At 22.0% G+C, this 24088-nt stretch overlaps 5 protein-coding genes across 17 annotated transcripts in view; 2 read left to right on the top strand and 3 right to left on the bottom strand.

The window, feature by feature from the left end:
* LOC107998080 (peflin) overlaps positions 1–417 on the top strand; it is a 113831-nt gene extending 113414 nt beyond the window's left edge. For all 6 annotated transcript variants that reach the window (XM_062072636.1, XM_017057103.3, XM_062072638.1 and 3 more), the window contains 2 exons: positions 64–186; positions 257–417. The gene's annotated coding sequence lies outside the window, so the exon portion shown is untranslated. The remainder of the gene's footprint in view (positions 1–63; positions 187–256) is intronic.
* LOC114577585 (E3 ubiquitin-protein ligase TRIM45-like) lies at positions 51–2550 on the bottom strand. The gene is made up of 5 exons (XM_028666865.2): positions 2189–2550; positions 1760–2010; positions 1457–1680; positions 1162–1362; positions 51–1092 (listed from the first exon to the last, which is right to left on the bottom strand). The coding sequence occupies exons 1-5, from the start codon at positions 2398–2400 to the stop codon at positions 841–843; spliced, it is 1140 nt and encodes a 379-aa protein (XP_028522666.1). The 5' UTR covers positions 2401–2550; the 3' UTR covers positions 51–840.
* Positions 2551–2754: 204 nt separating this feature from the next.
* On the bottom strand, positions 2755–7862 carry LOC107998227 (dyslexia-associated protein KIAA0319-like protein). 6 transcript variants are annotated; one of them, XM_017057400.3, is made up of 16 exons: positions 7724–7862; positions 7403–7656; positions 6887–7302; positions 6649–6812; positions 6203–6580; positions 5902–6127; positions 5452–5825; positions 5240–5351; positions 4887–5035; positions 4613–4803; positions 4438–4537; positions 4038–4355; positions 3869–3970; positions 3597–3782; positions 3361–3510; positions 2755–3288 (listed from the first exon to the last, which is right to left on the bottom strand). In XM_017057400.3, the coding sequence occupies exons 3-15, from the start codon at positions 7294–7296 to the stop codon at positions 3362–3364; spliced, it is 2859 nt and encodes a 952-aa protein (XP_016912889.1). In that variant the 5' UTR covers positions 7297–7302; positions 7403–7656; positions 7724–7862; the 3' UTR covers positions 2755–3288; position 3361. The 6 variants fall into 6 exon arrangements, with proteins under 6 accessions (XP_016912889.1, XP_016912890.1, XP_061928608.1 ...); XM_017057401.3 differs by having other exon boundaries at positions 7801–7862; XM_062072624.1 differs by having other exon boundaries at positions 7403–7632; positions 7801–7846.
* Positions 7863–8771: 909 nt separating this feature from the next.
* On the top strand, positions 8772–12955 carry LOC107998235 (protein smoothened). The gene is made up of 8 exons (XM_017057416.3): positions 8772–8890; positions 9066–9386; positions 9608–10048; positions 10129–10301; positions 10427–10767; positions 10956–11157; positions 11229–11399; positions 11467–12955. The coding sequence occupies exons 1-8, from the start codon at positions 8879–8881 to the stop codon at positions 12755–12757; spliced, it is 2952 nt and encodes a 983-aa protein (XP_016912905.1). The 5' UTR covers positions 8772–8878; the 3' UTR covers positions 12758–12955.
* A 373-nt stretch (positions 12956–13328) lies between these two features.
* Positions 13329–23781, bottom strand: LOC107998240 (androgen-induced gene 1 protein). Of its 3 annotated transcripts, none has more exons than XM_062072634.1 (5): positions 23640–23781; positions 20875–21042; positions 15245–15382; positions 14955–15172; positions 13329–14829 (listed from the first exon to the last, which is right to left on the bottom strand). In XM_062072634.1, the coding sequence occupies exons 1-5, from the start codon at positions 23691–23693 to the stop codon at positions 14631–14633; spliced, it is 777 nt and encodes a 258-aa protein (XP_061928618.1). In that variant the 5' UTR covers positions 23694–23781; the 3' UTR covers positions 13329–14630. The 3 variants fall into 3 exon arrangements, with proteins under 3 accessions (XP_061928618.1, XP_016912917.1, XP_016912916.1); XM_017057428.3 differs by lacking the exons at positions 20875–21042; positions 23640–23781 and adding exons at positions 16920–17110; positions 18777–18932; XM_017057427.3 differs by lacking the exons at positions 20875–21042; positions 23640–23781 and adding exons at positions 16920–17110; positions 18772–18929.
* Positions 23782–24088: the final 307 nt, after the last annotated feature.

Here is a 24088-nt window from a genome sequence, read left to right as displayed (position 1 = left end):
AATATTTATTTAATCATAAAGATATTATTTATTTTTCTTTTTTGAATAAAAATAACTTTGCAGAAAATTCTTGTAAAGATACAAGGAACACATTTAGACCTCATATTGGTATCTATCATTGCTGTACATTTTGTTCAAGTGGTGGTAAGAAAGAAGCTACTTGTGGATGTGGAGGAATTATGCCTGGTATATTCTTTGAATAATTTTATTATATACTATTACCTATTTTATAATATAAAATATAATTTAATTAAAGGTGGATATAAAGGCTGTGGACATGGTCACATTGGGCATCCTGGTATACACCATTGGTCTTGCTGTGGATCAATCTTTCGTTATGGATATTGTTTAAGTTTTCAGAAATATCAATTGTTATTTTAATGTTATTAATTTGAAAATAAATATAAATATATACTATTTTTTGAATATATTTTTTCAGATTAGAATATTTTATTATTTTTATGAATAAGTATTTACATATAATATATAAATATAATATAAAACTATACAATGATATTATTATTTTCATTATAGTTTTCTATATTTATATTTATATCTATAATATAAATATAATATAAATTATAATATCTTATAATATATTTATAATATACTAAAATATCTTACAGTATTCTATTAAATTGTACCTCAAATGACAGTTTCAAAATATTTTCGATTAAATTTTTTGGTTTTTTTACAATAATCATCACATGACAATTTATATTATCTATATACATGTTTTAATGTATATACATGTAAAATTTTCCTATTATGATATACATTTAATTTTAAAATATTTATAATCTTTGCGTATTATGTATATTTCTTAATACATTATTTTATCTAATAAATAATAAGAAAAAAATTATTATATTTGATATACCTATAATTCATTGAAATGAAAATATTCTTTATTTCTTCAGAAGTATTTAAAAATGCATCTCGATCATATTGAGTTAAGAGCATATTTAAAAGTATTTTTGCTTTTTGAAGCATTTTTCTTAAATACCAAATAACTTGTTTTGCAGCTTCAATAGCATTTTCACTTGCATGACCTCTGTGTTGATTGCTCCATATGCATTCTTTACAGGATACCTGAAAATATGCTTAAAAGATGCTATTCATTAAATAGAAAAATATTAACTAAAAGAGCAAATTATAAACCTGTTGACATGCAATACAATAAAAATGTAAGGCATGTGTAGGATGTTCCTGACAAAGTACAGTACGTCGTATTTTTGTAGCTTCCCATAATGGTCTTAATGAATGTTTTAATGGTTTTAATTCCATTGTAATTTGTTGTTGATGTTCTATACCACAATCTAAACAAAAATTGTGAAGACATGTGGAACACTGAACCATTGCCTTAAAAAAAATTATATTAAAAATAATATATTTATAAAATATTTAAATTTTTTTTTTAAATTGATACTTAATTGGCTTATTAATTAATGCTTACAACAATTTCATCTTTGCAAATATCACAAAGTATTTTATTTGCAAATTTAGAATGAAAAGTATTCATTATTAAACGATGTTGAAGGAGATAATGTGGAGGTGGAATTGCCGAATTAACATTTGGTAATTGAAAATCACACAAAGGACAAGTTTCATAATAATTATTTTCATTGGTTTTCAATTGAAAATTTTGGATTGTAATATCTTTTGAAAATTTAGGAAATGCTATAAATATAAAAAAAATATTTTAAGATCATTATATTTTTAAGAAATTAAATTAAAATTCTAATTTTAAATCACTTACATATATTCATTAATTCTGAAACACATGATGAACATATAGGATGCAAGCAAGGAAGTAATCTAGGTTCTTGCATATTTTGATTACATCTAGGACATTGAAAATCTTTATCTTCCTCCAGGGAAGAAAAAATTTTATCTTGTGTATCTTGATCACTTACTTGAATCTTCATATCATAAGGTAATTCAAAAAATTGTTGTACAGAATTTGTTTTATTTGTCCATGATAAATGCAGTTTTGAATAATTATCATAACTAAATAAACAAAATTAAGCTAAATTAAATAATTAATTAACTTTTAGCTTTAAATTAAATTTTTAATTTAAATTAACTAATTAGCTTTTCTTATAAAAAATTATAAATTCTTATAAAGAATTATAAATATTTTTTATTAATTTATTAATTTTTAAATAATATTAAAAATAACATTTACCATTTATTTTTAACAGAATATGATTTTACATTAACGGAATTAGTATTTTGAAGATTATTTCTTTCCTCAAGAAACATGCAATTTTTATTATGAAAATCATTACTTTCATTATCGCTATTCATTGACGATTCATTCTTTTCGCCATTCTTTTCGCTGCAATGACTCTTTATGGATTTATATTTCGAACACTTAACGAAATCCATAAACATCATTAAATTATTAAGCTAATTTATTAATTAATAAAATTAAATTTTCAATAGATTATTTAATAAAAAAACAAGTAAAAACTTATTAATTTACGAATAAATTTATAGTATCTTTTGCACTACTTCGCGCTTGCTATAGCGATGAGTTAAAAATAACATTAAGCAAGTGCAGGCAAAACTATACATCATACCTTTATAAGTTTAATATAGTATATTAAACTTAAAATTATTTCTTGTTACTTAAGTTATATATTCTTATAATTATAATGAGATATAAAATATAAAAATAAGAAATAATTGCTAAAAAATGTTTAAATACGATTTTAATTTAAAAAATATGAAATTAATTACTACTTTAACTGTATAGACAATAAATTTTATTTATTCATATGCAGTGTAAAAATAAGATCGATGATATATATATTAAAGAGCAAATATTACATACAAGGGATATATGGACACAAGAAATGATTATTTTATATAAATATAAATATTAATTCCGATTATTTTCTAAGGCCGTAATCAAATTAAATTTGATCATTGTGCTATAATACCGCTCGCATGTATACGAGCAGTATATATATAATTATATATAATAAGTTTCAAATACAAGTGCATGATATTAATAAATATATGTATTATTTCAAATAAATCAAACAAGATGCAATGAAGTGAACATGTGTTTTCTTATTTCTCTAATCAATACTTAAGTACGTCTAGATTCTTTTTACAAGTGGCAACTTCTGTTTGAGAAATCATATTTTTCTTGTTAAGTACATACTTAAAATTACAGCCCTGTAACTGACTAGTATTTTATGCTTTTTTTCGTTTTTCTTTTTGGCCAAACATATATGGATGTGCGTCGTTTAACGAGATTTTATATTTTATATATTCCTGAAACATATAATTAAATTACAATTTACTTAAAGAATGATTGATTTCAATACTAACAATTGTAGCTGTTACCTCATGTTTTCACTCTAGAACCCACTTTAATAAAGCCATTTCGAGATTTACCATTTCTTACTTGACTGCTATTTTTCGCTTTGCGATGTTCAAATAAGATATCATCAGAATCCGTATCTGATTCAGATAGTACCATTTTGTGAGTTGAAACTGAAAAAAAAAATAACAAGAAAAAATAATCATAAAGTTCCATCAATCAATATTATTTTGAAATTCAATTAAAAAAGATATCATACATGTGTTGCTTTCATCTTCTGGTTCTGGTTGCAAAAGAGAATATCGTGGTGGTTTTTTCTTAGTACGAAGTGAACGACGTTTACCTATACATATTCTTTGACATAAACAAACAAGACCCCAAATAAGACCAACCCAACACACGACTAGAGACAGTAATGCTATTATTACATAAAGAATACTCCAATCTGAAAAAAATATATGATTCCAAATTAACTTATTTTGTAGCAACTGATATTTTCATATTAAAATTGATGTATTTATTTCAACATACCACAATTAGAATCACCATTACCAAAATATTTCTGTATTAAATTTTGCATCCAAAATGCTTCACACATACATAATCTTGTTTCTTGATCGCATACTCCATGACCTATTTATTAAGGATAAATTTTGTATAACAAATTGTTTATAATATAATATATAATATAAAACATTACCTGAACAATTATTTTGACATATAGCAGTATCAATATTTGCCACAGATAATTGAAGAAGACCTGAATCTTGTCTTAATTTTTCTTTTAATCGTTTAACTACTTCTGGTCCATGCATAGTAACTTTTCCTTTTTTTTCAACATAAAAAATTAAAACAGCTCTACCAGTATGTGGTTCTGCTCTTAAATTTCGAACAATAATTGATGCTTCATCTCGTAATAACATTTGCAATTTTAATACTAATGAATTTTTTTGCGATACTGTTAACATATTTGCTCCGATATTCAATGTTAATTCAACTAAATGCAATAATTGAGGATCTATAAAAAATATATATATAATAATAAATTTTTATTAAAATATATTTTTTTTTTTGTTTTATTTTTTTCTTAAGTCACTTACCTGGTTTTACTATCACAGATACAGTATCCTCACTATTAAGACCTTGATCATCCATTACTTTTAGTCTGAAAACATATCTACCTGGCACAATATCTGTCAGCTAAAAATGAAATTTAAATATGAATATTTATAATTTTTATATTCATATATATTAAATATTATTATTAAATATTACCATTAAAATTGGCGATTTGTCAGTATTTTGAACTATAGTACCTATAGCAAGACTAGATGGATCTCTTGTCCACATCCATTCACTAATTCTTAAATCGTCAATTGATCGAGATCCATTAATAATTAATGCACTAATAGGTGCTACAACAACTTGATCCCCACCTGCATTTGCTTTTGGAGGAGCATTTTTATCTATATAATAAAATTAATTTTTTATTAATTAAATAATTATAAATGTTTAATTTGTAAAATATAGAATAAAAGTTTATCCATACTTTGTGTAACTTTTACTTTGACAGCATCTGAATCTTTATTTCCATTGTCGTCAATTACAGTTAACTTAAATTCGTAATCACCCTTTGTTAATTTCGTTATATTTGTAACTGATTCGTTCATTGCTGAGAATTCAGCTTTATTTGGCCCACTGTTCAATAAAATTGAATATCATTAATGCATTATTAGATATAACTTAAACTAATAAACATAATATATAATATATAATACATATATATCATATTATATAATAATATATAATATGTAACTATATATATAATATAACTAATATAATATAATGTTAAATATGTATATAATAACTAATATATAAATTAATACATAAACTTAAATTTACCTCATTTGTTCCCAATGATATGATACAATTTTAATATCATCTTTACTTTTACGACCATCAAGTACAGTTTTTGTTTCGGGTAACGCTATAGTTATATCTTCGCCAGCATCAGCTTTTTAAAATTATTTATATTATATAAAATCAATTATATTATATAATATTATATAAAATCAATTTTTTCATTGGAAAAATAATAAAAATCCTTTAATTACCTTTTGGTGGTTTATTAGTTGGTGGTTTCACAAATACATGAATCTCGGCTATCGAAGATTGTTCTGAATCATCTGTTACTTTTAGCACAAATGTATACATTCCTTCTTCCAAGTTAGATAATTGTAAATATGGTGTTCTCGTATTTTGCATATCTACTGCTTTGTTTTGATCTGAAGGACTTTTTGTCCATTCCCAATTTGCTATTCCATGATCATCTGTACTTAAGTTACCATTAAGTGTTAATGTATTTTGAGGTAAATATATAATAATATCTTGGCCTGCATTTGCACTAGGAGGATAATCAGTTACTTTTAAAACTGTTATATTAGCACTCGTAGAATTAGTAATATGATTAGAATCTTCAACTGTTAATCTGAAAAAAATTTAAGATTAATATTATCTTTTTAATATTTTTAGAAATAAACAATAAAATAATCTCAATAACTAACTTAAAAGTATAATTGCCAGGGATAAGATTATCTAATTGTAAAGTAGGTGTATCAACTAGATTAGGATGATATCCAATAGGACCTTGTTGTAATTCCCAACGATAAGAAATAATACGATCATCGTCTTTACTTGACGAACCGTCTAACACAGCCCCCGTATTTGGTAATTTTACAACTTGCGAAGCAGGTGAAATTATTGCAATTGGAGGTTGATTTATTCTTTTAGCTACAAATAATACCAAATTATGAAATTATAATAATTATAAATTTTAAAAAATATAAATATAGTAAAAGAACTTACGTGGCAAAACACTAACATTCGCATATGCCTCACCATAGGCATTCGGGCCATTTACTGTTACTTTAAAAGTATATAAACCCTCAGATAAGTTACTTAATTTTACAGTCATACGATTTTGATTAGTCATTATACCAGTATGACCATCTGGTTGACTCAAAAGACTCCAAGCATAATTATAATGTTCATTTTTTTGTTCTGCTGGTACAGTATAGGCAGATAATGTTACTTCATTCTCTGGTAAGCGTACTTCTTTTGAAACAACAGAGACTAATAACCTTTTTATTGGTGGTTTTACAGATGTATTTGAATCTTTTATACTTTGTGTTTTCATTTGTGGTGTTACACCAAGTTCTATGTCTTCCATTAAAGTGCAAATTCCTATTATAATTTATCATCATATAAATTAAAAAATTTTCAAGATATTTGATAAATAATAATATAATTACCTGCCATATTGCGTTTAAATCCAGTAGAACATTGACAAATTCCAATATCAGATTTATCTTCAGATTTCACACAAATTTCATGTTCTAAACAATTTGTTTGAGTAATACAACTTGATCCACCAAAAAGAATATGATCTCCTTCTGTACCATCCATAAGAAATCCTCTACAAGTATTAAAATAAATATTAATGAAATAAAGTAATGCGAATAAAGCAAAAAATTCTATATGAAATCTCACCCAGTATCATCATTCATCTGATCTAATAAATCACTCCACATCTCATCTTCTTCCACAGGTTTAACTAGAATCATACTTGGAGGATTTTCATTTGCCAAATCTTTTCTATATAAAGGCATACATATTTTGGAACTTTCACATTGCACATGATAACAAGTACCATTATGCATAAGAGCCACATTACATGTGGTTTTGGTACAACATGTTGCCACACAATGTTTCATACTACTTAAATGAGGTTGCATGGTATATATTCCACTAGAAAGATTTCCATGGGGTGTATAACTTGTAAATGCTCTGGGATATAAACCAGGACACAATATTTGCCATTTTGTATCCCAATCTGAATAATCACCAATACAATTTCCAAAAAGCAATAAATATAATTCCAAATAAAGGATTTTAAACATTTTAAACTGCAAAAGAATTCTAATATAAAACATTTCATAAAAAATGTTAAATTTTCCACTAAAATTATTCATTTTTAACTTAAAAAAAATTGAAGAAAAATCCTACCTTCTTATCTCTATGATTTGAAGTAAATAATAAAGATTGAAATGATCGAAAATTTCAGGTTATTTTATGACACATCAGTCACTTTATGGATTATTTTATTATCAAATACTGATCGTAGACTGCCAAAAAATCGTTCGGCTGCTATTAATTCCAACTTGTATGCAGACATACACGGCACAGGCTTATCATATATTAACAGCATGTTATTATCAACACCAGCAGCTAATCAACTATAGGGGCAATTATCATATTTCCTGTTACATTAGAATAAAAGTCAAATAATGAAAATTAATAAAGTTTTATGAGTTAATACGTCGTTACCGAAATAGAATATATATTAATCGTAATATGGACTTATCAAATTCATAAAAATAAACTATTCATCGAAAGTATCTTACATGCCACTATCTTTTGACAATTCACATGCTATAACATCTGTATTCGAAGAAAATGGTTACAGAGGTCGACACTAGTAAAAATAATTGACAGATAAATAACCAAATTTTAAAAAATTATGTACATTATATTTTTATTATATTATTTTTATTATGCTTAATGATATAAAAGTTTCATTGTTTATTTTTTTTATTAAAAAAATTACATATTGTTATCTATATTGATTATGTAAATGAAACGGCTTGCATTGTATCTTGCGGCTTATTGAATATTATTGAATAATAATTAGATATAATTAATATATGTACAAAAAATTTTATGAAGGAATATTATTTTACGTTTTTAAATTTAAACTTAATTTCAACAAAATATTTTTATTATATAATTTAAAATTTGTATTTATTATTTTTATATTATATTAAAAATAATTTATAATATATAAAATTATCATTAAATAATTATTATTAAAAATAATAAAATAATATCATAATAATTATAAAAATTTTGATAAAAATTATTACATTATTAATATATAATATCATATATTGTTAATATTTGTTCATTATTTCTAAAATTTCCCGCGTTGAATGCGCAGATCATCATCACGCATCAATGATAGTTCTGCCACTAGTGAGTTATTTGTAAAGCTTCTTATACAGCCGTGCATTCAAAACACCGGAAAGAGGTATGGAGCAAGTTCATCGAGTTCGTCGTGGGTGGCCTGCAGAGAACGCAACGTGTTGTGTGGTCCGAACTGTTCGTATGCTGGATGCAACTGTCACAGGGCATAGAAGAAGATGCAAGACACGCTTTGTTCGAATGAAACGAAGAGGGCGGGCTTCTCTAAGACTGAATATAGTCTCCACGAAATAATTAGCCTATAGTGACTGGCCCGGGAATCCGTTAGTATGGATACAGTCGATGGTTCTTGCTATACACACATGGGAGATGAGTTTTAAAATTGTATTTGTAGAAACGAAGATTGGAAGAATTATTTGCGAGATAGAAGTAGACACCTAGTGGTGAGAGTGTCGAATTATCGGCAAAGTCCACACGCCGAAGACAACAATAGTTTTAAGGATGTATCTGAAGGTATATAATTTTACTTAAAATATTTTTATTGTTTATTTCGATACAGTATATGTGACTTTTTTTTAATAACAACATGTTAATAGTATATTGGAAAATTTTACATCGATATGAAATTTTATAAGAAAATACTGCTATATATATTTTATTATATTTCAGTCTTATTAATTTTTTTTAGATGACATTTTTCTTGATTTATTATTTTATACTTTTTCATCGAGTATCATCAGAACTAACACATGCATTTACTACTAATTTGAATGGCGAAAATGAAACATGGAAACAAAGTTTAGAACTAAGTCCCAGAGATAGAATAAAGGATTCTAGTTACCTGCTGGGCAGGTATCCCATAAGAGAATTACCATCTGATTCCTTTAATTGTCATAGGCATGCAAAATGTGTAGAGATACAAAAGAATACATGTATGGGTACAAGATTACCATATACTACTACTACATTGGAACTTATACCTGAACATATAACTCAAGATATTATAGAGGTACTTTTACTTTTTATTTTTTATTTTATATATATATATATATATATATATATAAGTATTTTAAATTTGTAAGAACATAATTCTTAATTTTTAAATTTAAAAAATAAGTTCTACAAATTTAAAATCAGTTTCTGTTTTCTTTATTTTCTCTTTATGATTGAAAAAACTTTTTTATGATTGATTATTTATTGTATATTAAATATTATATATTTATTTTATAGGAAAAATTACATGTATTACAAACATTAAGACATGTGCCAAAGTGTTGGGCAGTTGTTCAACCTCTCTTGTGTTCAATATTTATGCCAAAATGTATCAATGACACGGTAGATTTACCATCACAAGAAATGTGTAAAATGGTTTCAGGACCTTGTAGAATTGTATTTAATCATACAATATGGCCAAGTTTTATTAAATGTGAAAATACAGATTTATTTCCTAGATTATGTAAAAATGATATCAGAGAATTGAAATTTAATATTTCTAGCAAATGCTTAAAGCCTTTAGTCCCAACTGATAATGCCCTTGCTATTTTTGAAGGAGTTGAAGGTTGTGGATTACAATGTAATGATCCACTTTTTACGCCAGATGAACATAAACAAATTCATTCTTTTATTGCTTGGGCTGCAGGGATTTGCGGTTCATTCAATTTGTTTACAATTGTAAGTAATAATTATATGAATAAAAAGGATTTAGAATATAATATATAATATATTGCATTTCATTTATATTTTATTTTTAGATAACATTTTTAATTGATTGGAGAAGTGCAAATAAATATCCAGCTTTAGTAATATTTTATATCAATTGTTGTTTTATGGTATCCTGTATTGGATGGCTTGCTCAATTTACACCAGGAAGTAGAGAAGTAATTGTATGTAGAAAAGATGGAACTTTAAGAATGAGTGAACCAAGGTAGATTATGATTATTTAATGTGTATAGTAAATTATTATATATAATAAATTGTTTTATACAAAATTATATCAAGTCAGATATAAACTTATAAACTTATAAACTTTGTATACTAATATATTTTCAGTGGAGAAAATTTATCATGTGTCGTAGTATTTGTTCTTGTGTATTACTCCCTTATGGCAGCTATGGTGTGGTTTGTGATCCTTACATATGCTTGGCATATGAGCTTTCAAGCATTAGGCAAAATCCAAGATAGAATTGATAAAAAGGGTTCATATTTTCATTTAATTGCTTGGTGTTTGCCACTTGTCCTCACTGTCACAATCATGGGATTAGGAGAAATTGATGGAAATAGTGTTACTGGTATATGTTTTGTGGGTTACACTAATCATGCAGTCAGAGCTTGGTTTTTACTTGGTCCTGTGTTGATTGTTTTACTGGTTGGAGGTTATTTTTTATCCAGAGGTATGTTTTTAATTTATGTTTTGTAATTAAACTTTTCATTATATATAATTTATATATAAAAATATATATATATTTTTTTGTATGCTTTCCCTAAAGATCATGATTTGTAAGTACTTTTTCTAAAAATAAATATTAAAAAATCAAATTTTTAAATTCAATTTAAATAATGTTATTGTAAATAATTTTAGGATTAATTACTTTGATTCGATTAAAAATCAGTAGCCAAGAAATTATATCTGAAAGAGCAAGTTCTAAAATACGAGAAACTATTGTACGTATGGGATTGTTCTCGATTTTTACATTTGCTGCAGTTGTAGTGACTTTTTATTGTCATATTTATGAATTTCAACATTCTTCAGAATGGCATCAAAGTTTTAGAAATTATATGATGTAAGAAAAAGAATATATAAAAAGTTAATATGTATAAATATCATATCTAAAATTTTATATTTCATTCATAGATGTGCAATAACTACAAAATATTTGGATATTTCTGAATGTAAAATGGAAGTCCGACCAAGTGCAGCTAAAATGCAGTTACATTTATTATCACCCTTCTTTGCTGGTATTCTTATGTCTTCATGGGTATGGACTGGTTCAACAGTAGATACTTGGACTAGATTTCTTAGACGGTAAAATTTTAAATCCTTTTCATTTTTATTAATTTAATAAATAATACGATAATTTTTTATATTTTAGAACATTTAATTGTGAAACTGAAGAACCTATTAGATTAAAAAAACATAAAGTAATCGCTCAAGCATTCGCAAAACGGAAAACATTTAATAATGCTGGTCGATTATCTATTAGTTTTCATAATACTCACGAAGATCCAGTTGGCTTAAACTTCGATTTAAATTCCGTAGCTTCTCAAGATTTCAGTTCAACATGGGCAGCTGCTTTACCAAAATTAGTTACTCGTAGAGGTGCACTCGTCGGTGGTACAACGGGATCTGTATCCAGTAATAGAAGAAATTCTGTAGATTCTGAAATTAGTTTTAGCGTGCGTCGAGTATCCGTAGAATCCAGAAGAAATTCTTTGGATTCTCAAATATCAGTTCAAATAGCTGAATTAAAGACAACGCGGAAAGTTGCTAGCAGTTCACGTGGTCGACGTGGAAAACGGCGACGAGACTTCGGAAAATCAAGATCAAGTAAAGTAGGCCCATTGTTTAGAAGAGGCAGTACAACATCACAAGAAAGTCAGCTTGGTGCACAGATACTGTCAGCGTTAACTATAGGTGGTAATTCAAGAATACCACCTATTCAAGTACCTAATATGAAAAGACGATCGGCTAGTGCCGGTTTAGATGAACGTCCTTTGAATTCTAAGTTGTTTGATGGGAAAAATCCAGGGATGTTGCTTCCGTTTTTGTTTCCAGGACAAAGTGGTAGTGATGAAAATTTAAGTAGTGAGGAAAAGCAGCATCAAGGAATACCAAGAAAAGATGTAGATGTTGAAGGTGAAAATATGGAGAAAGATGATCAAGATAGTGATAGTGATGATAGTCAACCGGAAGAAGAAGCAAAGATGTTGGATCCTGAAGAACCTCATGAACGTAGCAAGAGTAAAACTAGTAATAAAAGTTCAAAAAGTTATAGTCACGAAAGTGATAGACGGAGCAGAGAAGGCCGTAAAAGTAAATATCTGCTTCAAGATGAAACTATCTTGAAACATTTGTTTCAGGAATCTAGTGATATTAAATTGAAAAGCGATGCAGAAATAAAAGAAGTATACAGGAAAGTTGGAATAGGTAATCTAGCATCTAGTCTAACTTCATGCTGTCCTGAATTAACAAGACTCATGCAATCTGAAGGTCAGACTGGTAATGCTCGAGAAATAGCAACACAAACATCTTTACCATTGGACATTTTAGAAATGGAAGAATTAAAACAAAGTATAGATGAGATTATCAATAGTCGAAATTGTAGTTCAAAAGGAACGCAAATTTCACCACAGTTGAATAAAAACAAAAATATTACTACGTAACACTAATTTTTCTTTTTGAAAAACTTTTAATGCAAAATTAGATATAAAGAAATAAAATATTTTTTTATCAGTCATATAACTGCCACATTACCAAATTTTTTTGTATATTTGTAATAGACTGTATATTTATAATAGTGCAATGACATGATTTCAATTGTAAATAAATAAATAAATACATACATTTTATTAGTGATAAAATTGCAATATAATAAAAAGTAATTCAAAAAACTTTTTTCAATACTAAAGACATAAACGTATCATAAATATGATTCATTTTATTTTTTATATAGAAAAATCTAAGTTTTTAACATTGCTTTATTACAGTATTCTCAAAAATACATATCCTAATGTACTTAAACTGCATATAAATATTTTTTAATATAATACGCGAGCGTATGTTCAAGTACAATTTATTTTATTATTTTAAATTTATATTATTAATTTTTTTTATTAATAAAATCTTTAAAAAGTTATATTACAATATATCATGCAAAATATTTAAAAAATCATTTAGTATTTACATTTCTAATGTAATATTTAAAGTATAATATTAATAAAAAAAATGCACAAATTATATAAAATGCGTTTTTATTTGATAATATTAATAAATGCTATAAATTTAATAATTTCTTCAATTTTTATCTCTATTTTACAAATTTTTATAACATAATAACATAATTTATTATTTAAATATTTTAAAAAATATCTAATTGTTTTAAAAATAAATATTTCATTTTAAATTTCAAAAATCATTTATATTGTAACTGATTGTATTATTTTTATGAAAAATTATTTTAATGTTCACTAATTATATGTAATAATAAAAATATCTATAAGCGATAATTGATATTTTCCGTATATAATTTAAATTTTTTCAATATTCTAATCTAAATTATTTCTAGAAAATATCAATTAAAGCAAAATTTTTAAATATTTATTAAAAATAATATTTTATTTTTATTTTTAATTCATGTCAAAACAGAAGCATAACAGAAAATGTATTAATAAATTTAAAATTATTAACAAAATGTATATATATCTTATACTATATTTAATAGAATCTAAAAATATGTTATTTTTATTTGTGAAATAAAAAATATTGCAATTTAATTTTATAATGTGAATATGGAATTTCTTCTTTATAACTACTTCTTTTTAGTATGAGATCCTATGACTTGACATCAAATCATGGACATACATATATATTCATCATTTTTCGGTTTAATTAGTTTCACAAAAATATTTTCCTCTTGCTCGATTCTCCAACATGAACTTCATTATGCTTTCAAATCCGATCCGATAGCTTCTGCTACGTATTTTTTTCCTATACTCGATACAAATAGAGCCATCAGTGTTTTCTTTGTTGTCAGAGTAACATAGTTTGTTGAACATACAAAAATGTAATAACTGCATTGTATATACATATGTATTCGTGTTTTTTCATTTTTCATTTTTTTCCAGTTTTTAATTTGTATCACCATGAATACCAGAATGTGTACAGTGACAATTAGTTTGCCCTTTTTCTTTCATCATGTATGACACAAACCATACAGAAGAAAAATCATATCTATATACTTATACATGCTCAGTTATGTCGCCTTCTTTAGTGATCAAATTATTAACGATCGTGTTCTCTCCGTGCTTTTTGCTTTTAAAAAATAATAAATGCAATTCTCTTTGCACATGCATATTGTATTATTATATTTTTTTTTAATTTTCGAAAAAATTTATTTAATGGTGTGTTACATGCCGTAATATAAGATAAATGGGAAATGATGGGAAGAAAGAAATTAATTTTTGTTTTATTCACCATCACCTTAAAGGCTAATTATATATAATCGAAATCAGCACACCTTATCACCCATGAGCAAGGTTATTTTTTTTTGGCATAAGATTTTTCATGTTTAATATATTCGTTACCCCAAAATAAGTTGTCCATTTTTTCGCCGATAAAATACAAGCTTATACTGAACGTGATCAATGCACTGAAAAACACAAGTCGTAATGGCAATGATAGCACTTCCAATACTGGATATACCCAGACACCGCTTTTATAATAAATTATATATATCCTGGAAATTTGAATTCATAATACCATTACATAATAAATATTTAGTACATTAAATAACTAATAAAAAAAATAGAGCGATTAAAATAATCATAATATATTTCTATAATTTCTATATTATTAACATACCAAACTAAATATATAAATAAGAATATTATTATACCAAGGAGACCATTCGATCTCTTTGGATATGTACGTGGCACTAAAATCGTTTCTATTAATATAGTAATCATAATCATAGTGTGCATTAAATGATTTAACCACCATGGAAAGTAAGGATCTACAGCTTTTGGAAGCACCAATTCACGATCCACAAACATTAGAGCCCAAAATGTCACTCCAACAAACTATGATCCATGAAAATCGTAAAATATATAAAATATTAAATTTTTTTTTTAATTTTTTTTTCTTTCACTTACCATGGCAATTGGAAAACTAAGTATCGCATGTATATAATCTTTTAATTTACGTATAAATGGTGGTTTTTTGGGACTAACAGCATTTGTACCAAACCAATCATTCAACATACATATAAAAAAAAATACTGCTTGAATGATCTGAAAAAAATAAATTATATTAAATCATCACAGAATTAATAAGAAAATTTGAATATATTATTTTATTTTATAAATATTTTATTTTGAAAATTACACATAACATATTTTATAATATTTAACGATGATTTATGTAAATATCTAATTATTAAATCAATTTTATCTAGTTTAGATTAAATTAATCAGAAATAGTTTCTTCGCTAAAATATAATGTTGACATTAGAATAGTTGAAAATAAAAAGTAAAAATGTTGAAAATAGAATAGATGGATATTATCTTTGCAATGGTATATCGTTTTTTTCGATTATTAAATAATATTATGATTTTTCAGATATATATTTTTTAGAATATGGTTTTTATAAATATAGATCATATAGTAGATTTTAAATAATTTATATATTTTCAGATATTATCAATATTTACTTCAAAACTATACAATTAGATATATATAATTGTTTCAAAAATAAATAAATAAATTGTATATTTTGCCATATATATATAATAATGAAAATATCAGTATCTAACATCGGATGAATCGGATTATAACATATTTTGTTAAACATTATATTATATTATTGTACATAGTATAATTTTTAATAAAATCATGTATAATTTTTAATAATTTATTTATTCAGAAAGATTTTATTAATATATGTCAATTTTTATGAAGTATTAAGTTGTTTAAATCAATTAATCAGATTTGCATATAATAATATATGATACATTACTTAACGATTCAAATAATATTAAATTAAATTTAAAAAAACTTCGAGTGAAAATTATTATATATTATTATTATATAATTATTATATAAAATAATTATACCAAAAAATATTAATAATTTTCTCGCGTGAATATATCAAATATAATGATAGTCACTTGACTATATACAGATAATATGATATGACACGTGCCGTAGAGATGATATGGAGTGGTGCTCGAATAATTGAATTTTGTTGTTCTTCGAATTCATAATATAATATCAAGTAGAATATCTTCATATAGAAAATTATCTGATGGCAGTAAATGATCACAGCAGTAAATTTGAAAATATTTAATATTTTCAAATTTATTGATTAAAATTATTAAAAAAATAATTTATTTCAAATTAATTTTGTATTGCAATCATTTATTTTAATATCATCGATAAGGAAATATTTGAATAATTAATTTATAAATCGATTAATCTATTTAAAACATAAATTTTATGAATAGTTTAATTTACATATCAATTTATTTATTGATACTTGCTATAAATAAATTTTATAAATTTTATATTTATGTATAATGTATAATTGATAAATAAGATATAATAAATAAATAAGGTAAATAAGGTAAATAAGATATAAATATATAAATAATCATCTATTTAAAAATTAATATTTTATAATTTTAGTGATTTTCAGAAAATCAATAATTATTAACTTTGTCAATTTTATTCCACAAATGATTACACAAATGAAATGATTATATAATATTAATTGAGTGAATAATCTCATAATATGTAAAAAAAAATAAATCATTGTTTCATAATACTAACCGCGTCCCAGAAAGTAAGAAACTTGAATTTCCCGCCGAAATTAATGTGCATTCTGATAAGGTTTGGAGGTATTGCAATGTACATATAATCATAATACACTGCAAATGCAAATTGCATACAAGAGATCACATGAAATCCAAAAAGTAGATTGTCTCGCATCTTCTAAGCACCTTACATATAATTTTTGTGTTCTGAAATATTTTGATAGATTTCCATGATGGCGATCGTATTCAACCAATCGAATAGAAACAATTTAATAAAAGAATATATATTTTTATTATATAATATTCATTATATATTCACTAAAAATTTCTATCTCATATGAGGCCGCTTTATGTAATAATTTATTTAGAGATTCAAGAAGTATAAAATTTTTGATCCTCCATTTTCATGAAGAAATTTTTTCCATTTTATTTTTTACTAATGTTAATTTTCCACTTATTATATGATATTAATAATATATTTGTTTTTTATAAGTATGGATATAGGTACAAATGTACATATAAATAGTTTATATACATATATAAAATATAATATATATTATTATTAAAATAATATATATAAATAATAAATAAATAATATATATATTATATTTTTTATTTTATTTAAATTTACAAAATCAATTAAAGAAAAAATATATGAAAAAATTATTATAATGTTTATAGAAATTATATAAGGAAGTTTAGTCTCAAATTACTTAAATATATTTATAGTATATAAAAGTATAATAAAAATTGTATTATAAGAATATATAATACATTATTTTATATTATTGTTAAAAATAATAAACAATAACAATAATACAATAACAAAATAAACTTCTATTTGAAATTTGAATGACTTATTTTAATGACTTCAATGCAAATTATTCTATTAGTATTTTTATTAAAAATTATAAAAAAAAGATTTTAACATACATATATATTTGATATTTAATATTTTTAATATTGAAAAATAATATACTCTCAAATCTATTTATTATAATTATTTATATTTTATAATTTATTTGACGAAAAATCATTGCTTCATTAATAAAATTATATTGATTAAAATTATATTAAATATTAATTAAACTTATATAAATTTTATTTATATTAAGTTTATTTATTATATAAAATTTATTTATAACATTTATTTAATGTTATTTGTTTATATAAAGTTTATAAATATTTTTTAATTTTAATGATTCTCAAAAATTATATTTAATTTTTAGTAAGTATTATTAAAAATATTAATTTCATTTTATTAATTTGTTTTTAATAAAAATAATATCAATATAGTAATTCATTATAAAATATAAAATTAGAATATTATATATAAAATATAAGAACAGTTTAAAGCAATATAAAAAACAGATTCTAAGAATTTATCTATTTTTTTGGTATATATATTTTTATTATTAAAAAAATTGTATTATATTATAAATTAGATTTTATCTATACATTTTTATTATATTTTAATTTATAATAATCATAATTTAATCATTTCTAATAAATCATAATTTATAAAGTAGTAAATTAAGTTTACGTAAATTATTTATGATAATAAAATAATTATAATTTAATAAAATTTATTTTCTCATGTATAAGCCTTATATAATGTCTATTTTCATTGAATATTAATAACAATTTTAAGAAAAAGGAGGATTTATTTTAATTAATATTACTAATTTTGATTAAATTTTCAATTGTTATATTAAATGAAAATTAATTCTGAATACACGTGTACAATTTATTGGAATATCATGGTTATGATCTTATAGCGTCTCAATTAATTTCTGGTTTACATAGTTTCAATAAGATAATTTTAACTATTTTGATTATCAATATGTCTTTATGTTTTTCACAGATACCTTACGTTTTATTGTATATTTCTTTAATATGTTAAATTCTTTATGATTATACAAAACACTCCGATTTTTTCGGTCACATGTACAAACCACACTAATAGTTATCGACCGTGCCGACGGTCTGCAGTGTACTGACGGATAGGCGAAAATACACTATGAGAGAAATGATTCACCATGTGCGTTTCCCTGGTTTAGAAAGTATAAGATAGTACAAATAAAAATTCATAGAAATATATAAAGACAATAAAAATATACAAAAGAAAATATTAAAATATACATATTGATATATATGATGAATATAAAAGAAATAAAACAGAAAAAAGAAATTTGGAACTATTTATATTCTCATATATTGTAACTACTTTGTACTTATATTGTAACAATAATTAATGTTATCAAATTTGTCTATGTTTAGCAAATAATATCTATATTCTTAACCTTCCTATTTTTCTCAATTGAGATATGCATTGAAAGATGAATAAGTAAGAGATAGACAACGAGAAATATAATTAAGATTTAATAAATAAGAAAAACAAAATATATATAAAATAGAGAAAGTATAATAAAAGATGAAAATAAGATAAGATATTCTGCGCGAACGAAATGCACATAAGTTTTTGCAATCAGAGATTTTTAAATTTATTGTCAAGTACTAGATTTTTTCTTGAATTTAATTTATAAGATAAAAAAAATTGTTTACCTATAAATTTCTTTTAAAAATAAATATTTATAATGAATAATTTATATCATTATTGTGAATGAATAGAAACTTTTTTTGACATTTTTTAATCAAAAGTGCAAAATCATTTAATTGAGATGTGTTATATATATATATAGTTGGCAATAAAAAATTAAATCAAGATTAGAGAAAAACAATTATTGTAAGACGCAATTTTTCATTTCCTGTTGTATTATACTCACTATATATATAAATTATTTATAATATTGACCAATATATATATATATATATATATTAGACTTACATTGGTTAATATTATATTATAAATAATTTTTTAATACTAATATATATTTATATTAAATATAAAAAAAATGTTTACTTCTTATAAAAAATTTTAAACTTATCAGATAAAAAATTTTTAAAGTATACAAATGCTTATTTTTATCATAGAATTTTAAATAGATTTAAATGTAATTTAAATATATTAAGTAATTAAATAGATAAGATAATAGTATTTTAAATATTTTAAAAAAGTTTAAAAAATAATAATCAATTTATATGAGAAATTATTTTATTTATTTATTATAATATTGATTAGAAATGTTTTTTAAAATAAAAAAAGATAATTTCTTTAATTATTTAATAAAGAATTTTTTTAATAAAGAATAATATATAATTGACATATAATTAATATTATCTTTTATACTATTATTTTTCATTTATATTTAATAAGTTTTATTATCTTGTTCTAATTAAAAGAAGTATGTTTTGAAAACAATGAATATTATGGAAACATTGTTATTTAAACACGAAGGTGTATTATCTTACATGATATCAATGAATTAGTATATGACCTAGTACAATATTTAGTCTATATGGCGCCATCTATTGATGTTTGTGAAATAAATAATACATTATATTTCTTCTACATAAGCATTTATAAGTCTATATTTACATAGTTAAAGATAAAAAACATTATTTAAAAATTATTTTTTAAATTTTATTCTTATTATTAAAAAATGTAAATATTTGTAAAAAAAAAAAAATAAATCAATTTCTATTCTATTAAAAATATTTGAAAATATTCCTTATTTTTTTACAATATAATAATTTATATTTCAGATATAATTAAAATATATTTTTAAATATTATTAAAAATTTATATTTAACTATCTTATTTAATTTACAATAAATATATGATATTATCTAGTTAGTTAATTATTTTTAAATTTTTTATTATAATTTATATTATTTTTTATAATATACAATTCATTTTCATTGTTTATAATTATGTTATGTTATTTATATTTATTAAAAATTATATTAAACAGCGAAGTAGTATGAGTAATAAAATATTTAAGTATTTATAATAAAATAAATGATTTTAAAAAATGTAAATTTGTTAATAATAAAAATATATAACTTACCACATCCCATATAGTCAAGTATTTCAATTGTCCAGGATCAAATTTAGTAAATCGAATATTAAGCATTGGTATATGAAGTGTAAATGCTACATATAACGTAACCACATACATCAGACACGATGAAGTGTGGAGCAATTGATTTAGCGTGTAGGTCATTTTGTTAAAATTCTAAAAAAAAAAATTAATTATATAATAAAATATTCATATAATATGCTAATTATATAAATACTTTAAAAAAAAATTATTTTCTGTTAAATTTGCTAATGTTAATGTATAATTGACATTTATAATATATAGGTTAGATTCAATAGGCAATTAAATTATGATTCTTTTATATTATCATATTTTTATCTTTTATTACAAAATTATAAAAATATTTCATTTTTAATGTATTTTTTGTATATTTAAATAATTATAGTATAATGTATTAATGTTTTTAATTTTAATATAATTATGAAGAGAGATAAATACATGAAACTTATGAAACTTTTCTATAATTCTAAAATTACAAATATTAATATAATTATATTATTTTATTAAAAACAATTCAAATAATTTTATTTAAATAATTATCAAAAAATAAAAAATTGTTTATTATTAAATATTATTTAGATTTTAATTTATGTTTACAACATATACTTATAAAGATATAAAGATATAAAAAATAAAAATATAAAAAAAGTAATAAAGATATATAAAAACCAATTTCGATTAATTTTTTCAATTTATAATTATAATTTTATATTGACTCTACATAATGATTACAATTTATTACTTTATTTACAAATTAAATTACATATATGATTATATAAACAATTTTTTATAATATTCAAATTACAATTGAATATTTTTTACTTATTTGAACACAATTTTATAATTAATATATGTATATGTAATTTATAATTAATATATGTATATGTAATTTTATAATTAATATATGTATAGAATTATTTATTTATTTTTAAAGAATAAATTATATATCAATAATTTAAATAAGGAATAATTGAATTAATTTTATTATTAAAAATTACATATATATTAGATAAAAATACAAATTTTTTACTTTAAAATTGTTGCCATAATAATTGCAAGAATAATAAATAGAAGAGATAACTAAGTTGTTATTATTGAAATTACTTGAATAATGAACATAAACGTAATATATACATGCGTCAAATGTAATTGTTGAAAGACTATGTATTATATTTATGAAACAAAAATATATTTATATATATATAAATATATTTAATATTAAAAAACATTATTAAAAAACATTATCATAAAATATTAAATAAAAATATACTATACGTAGAAAAAATACTATAGATTTCTTTGATTTCAACTTTTTTAGTTTTAATCCTTTAATTTTTTTTTTAATTTAATTTCTAGTTTTCTAAAAAAAATATAAAATCCAAAGAATAAAAACAAAATAAACAACTATTATATAACAATAAATTTCAAAGAAAAAAGACGATTTTTTTAAAAAAAAAATTAAAAATATTACAAATAAAATATTAAAAATATTAAAAATATTAATTATATCAAATATGTATAAATTATATCAAAATATAAATTTCAAATTTTTTTTAAACCAATGAAAAACTATTTACAAAAAAGAACGTAATATTATTTATGCGAAAATTATTTATGAAGAAAAAGTTATTTATAATCTATATAACATAATTTCTTCGTTTTACTTATATATAACATTAATATTAAATATATAACTTATATATAAAAATATAAAATTAAACATAAAACATTAATATGTTTTTTAATAAAATATCAATTAAAATTTCAATTAGCAAAGACTAATTAAAAATTGTTCAATTATATTATATCAATATTATATAAAATATGTTTAAAAAAAATTAAATTTTCTGAATTAATCATCTTTATTTTTTATTTTCATTTTATTTTATTCACGAAATTATATATATATACATATATGTTGATATGATTTATCCTTGTGAATTCTGCAAAATTATATTTAATTCTTTGAATAACTTACCATTCATTGATATAATTTATTATTTAATAATTTTAATTTAATTTTCTGATCAAATTAAATGTTGAATCATATTATGCAATTATGTAAAAACTTTAATATTTTATTATTTATTATATATTATTTAATTTTATATTTTCCATTATTCTTAATTACTTTATTTTATATGAGATACGTTTATTAATTATCTTAAAAAATTATTATTTTCAACTTAATTACTTATATAATTGTTATTTATCTAATTTCAGTATATATATACTTTAAAATACTTTAAAAAAAAAAAACAAAAATAATACTGTCAATTATTTTAATAAAAAGTTGTTTATATATTTACTTTGTTATATTATTTAGTTTATTTATATTTCTTCAAATCAGTTATTTTTATTTACTTGAAAAATTTTTTTATACATAATATTTTTTATATATAATATTATACATTATATATTATACATATTATACATTCTATTATTTATTTTTTATTATTTTTAATTCTATTTTTATTATAAAATATTTTTTTTCACTTTTATATTTGTAATATCCATTATAATTTATTTAATATAATCTTATTTCTAATTATTTTTTAGTTATCTTCTAATTATCTAACTCGATAGATGATTGAAAATCATTAGAAAATTTAATTATATCAATCAATACTAAATAATTTTTATCTTAAAGAATGATTTGAATCTTAAAGAACAAAAAATATATGCAAATAATTTGATTCACAATAGTAAGATAACAGAATCTTGATGCAAACCTTAGTTAGTCCACGAAGTATGTTATGTACCAATTTCAATGAGAAGCCAACCATGAACTGACAGTTAGCTGTGCCCCACAACTAGCTATACCGACAACGAGCAATGATAAAATATACTGAAGATATAGAGAATCATCAGCTGATATTTATTAATATTTAATCGAAATTATCATATTATTAAAATAAATTTTCGTTCAAATAATTAATTAAGTAATTTGTATTATCTCTTTTTTTTATTAAGTTATGATTAATTATTTGCAGAAAAAAATTTTTTAAAAAATAAAATAATAAAAAGATCGTTTAATGTCAATTAATCATATATTTTTATCCGTGACGTTTGCAGAATGAAAAGATGAAAGGAAGATTCTAGATATTCAAACTTATTTGACTAGTGATTTAAATTAAATTCATATTAATTTTTAATATTCTATATTATTCTATTATATATA

The sequence above is a fragment of the Apis cerana genome, linkage group LG3 (assembly GCF_029169275.1).
Source record: "Apis cerana isolate GH-2021 linkage group LG3, AcerK_1.0, whole genome shotgun sequence".
Lineage (NCBI taxonomy): Eukaryota > Metazoa > Arthropoda > Insecta > Hymenoptera > Apidae > Apis > Apis cerana.
The sequence above is the reverse complement of the archived record's forward strand: the minus strand, read 5'-3'. Positions and strand labels throughout refer to the sequence as shown.

What these genes read in the sequence shown, in the direction of transcription:
- LOC107998240 (XM_062072634.1), bottom strand. Translation starts at nt 23,693, where the DNA reads ATGGTTGGCTTCTCATTGAAATTGGTACATAACATACTTCGTGGACTA. An exon ending in ACTTGACTATATGGGATGTG is followed by an intron (nt 15,383 to 20,874) that starts GTAAGTTATATA and finishes TATTTTTTTCAG; the next exon opens with ATCATTCAAGCAGTATTTTT. An exon ending in TTATTTATATATTTAGTTTG is followed by an intron (nt 14,830 to 14,954) that starts GTATGTTAATAA and finishes TCAAATTTCCAG; the next exon opens with GATATATATAATTTATTATA.
- LOC114577585 (XM_028666865.2), bottom strand. Translation starts at nt 2,400, where the DNA reads ATGATGTTTATGGATTTCGTTAAGTGTTCGAAATATAAATCCATAAAG. An exon ending in TATTCTGTTAAAAATAAATG is followed by an intron (nt 2,011 to 2,188) that starts GTAAATGTTATT and finishes TTGTTTATTTAG; the next exon opens with TTATGATAATTATTCAAAAC. An exon ending in ATTGTATTGCATGTCAACAG is followed by an intron (nt 1,093 to 1,161) that starts GTTTATAATTTG and finishes GCATATTTTCAG; the next exon opens with GTATCCTGTAAAGAATGCAT.
- LOC107998227 (XM_017057400.3), bottom strand. Translation starts at nt 7,296, where the DNA reads ATGTTTAAAATCCTTTATTTGGAATTATATTTATTGCTTTTTGGAAAT. An exon ending in CCTGGCAATTATACTTTTAA is followed by an intron (nt 5,826 to 5,901) that starts GTTAGTTATTGA and finishes AATTTTTTTCAG; the next exon opens with ATTAACAGTTGAAGATTCTA. An exon ending in TATCATTGGGAACAAATGAG is followed by an intron (nt 5,036 to 5,239) that starts GTAAATTTAAGT and finishes TTTATTGAACAG; the next exon opens with TGGGCCAAATAAAGCTGAAT.
- LOC107998235 (XM_017057416.3), top strand. An exon ending in TAACTCAAGATATTATAGAG is followed by an intron (nt 9,387 to 9,607) that starts GTACTTTTACTT and finishes TTTATTTTATAG; the next exon opens with GAAAAATTACATGTATTACA. An exon ending in CATTCAATTTGTTTACAATT is followed by an intron (nt 10,049 to 10,128) that starts GTAAGTAATAAT and finishes TTTTATTTTTAG; the next exon opens with ATAACATTTTTAATTGATTG.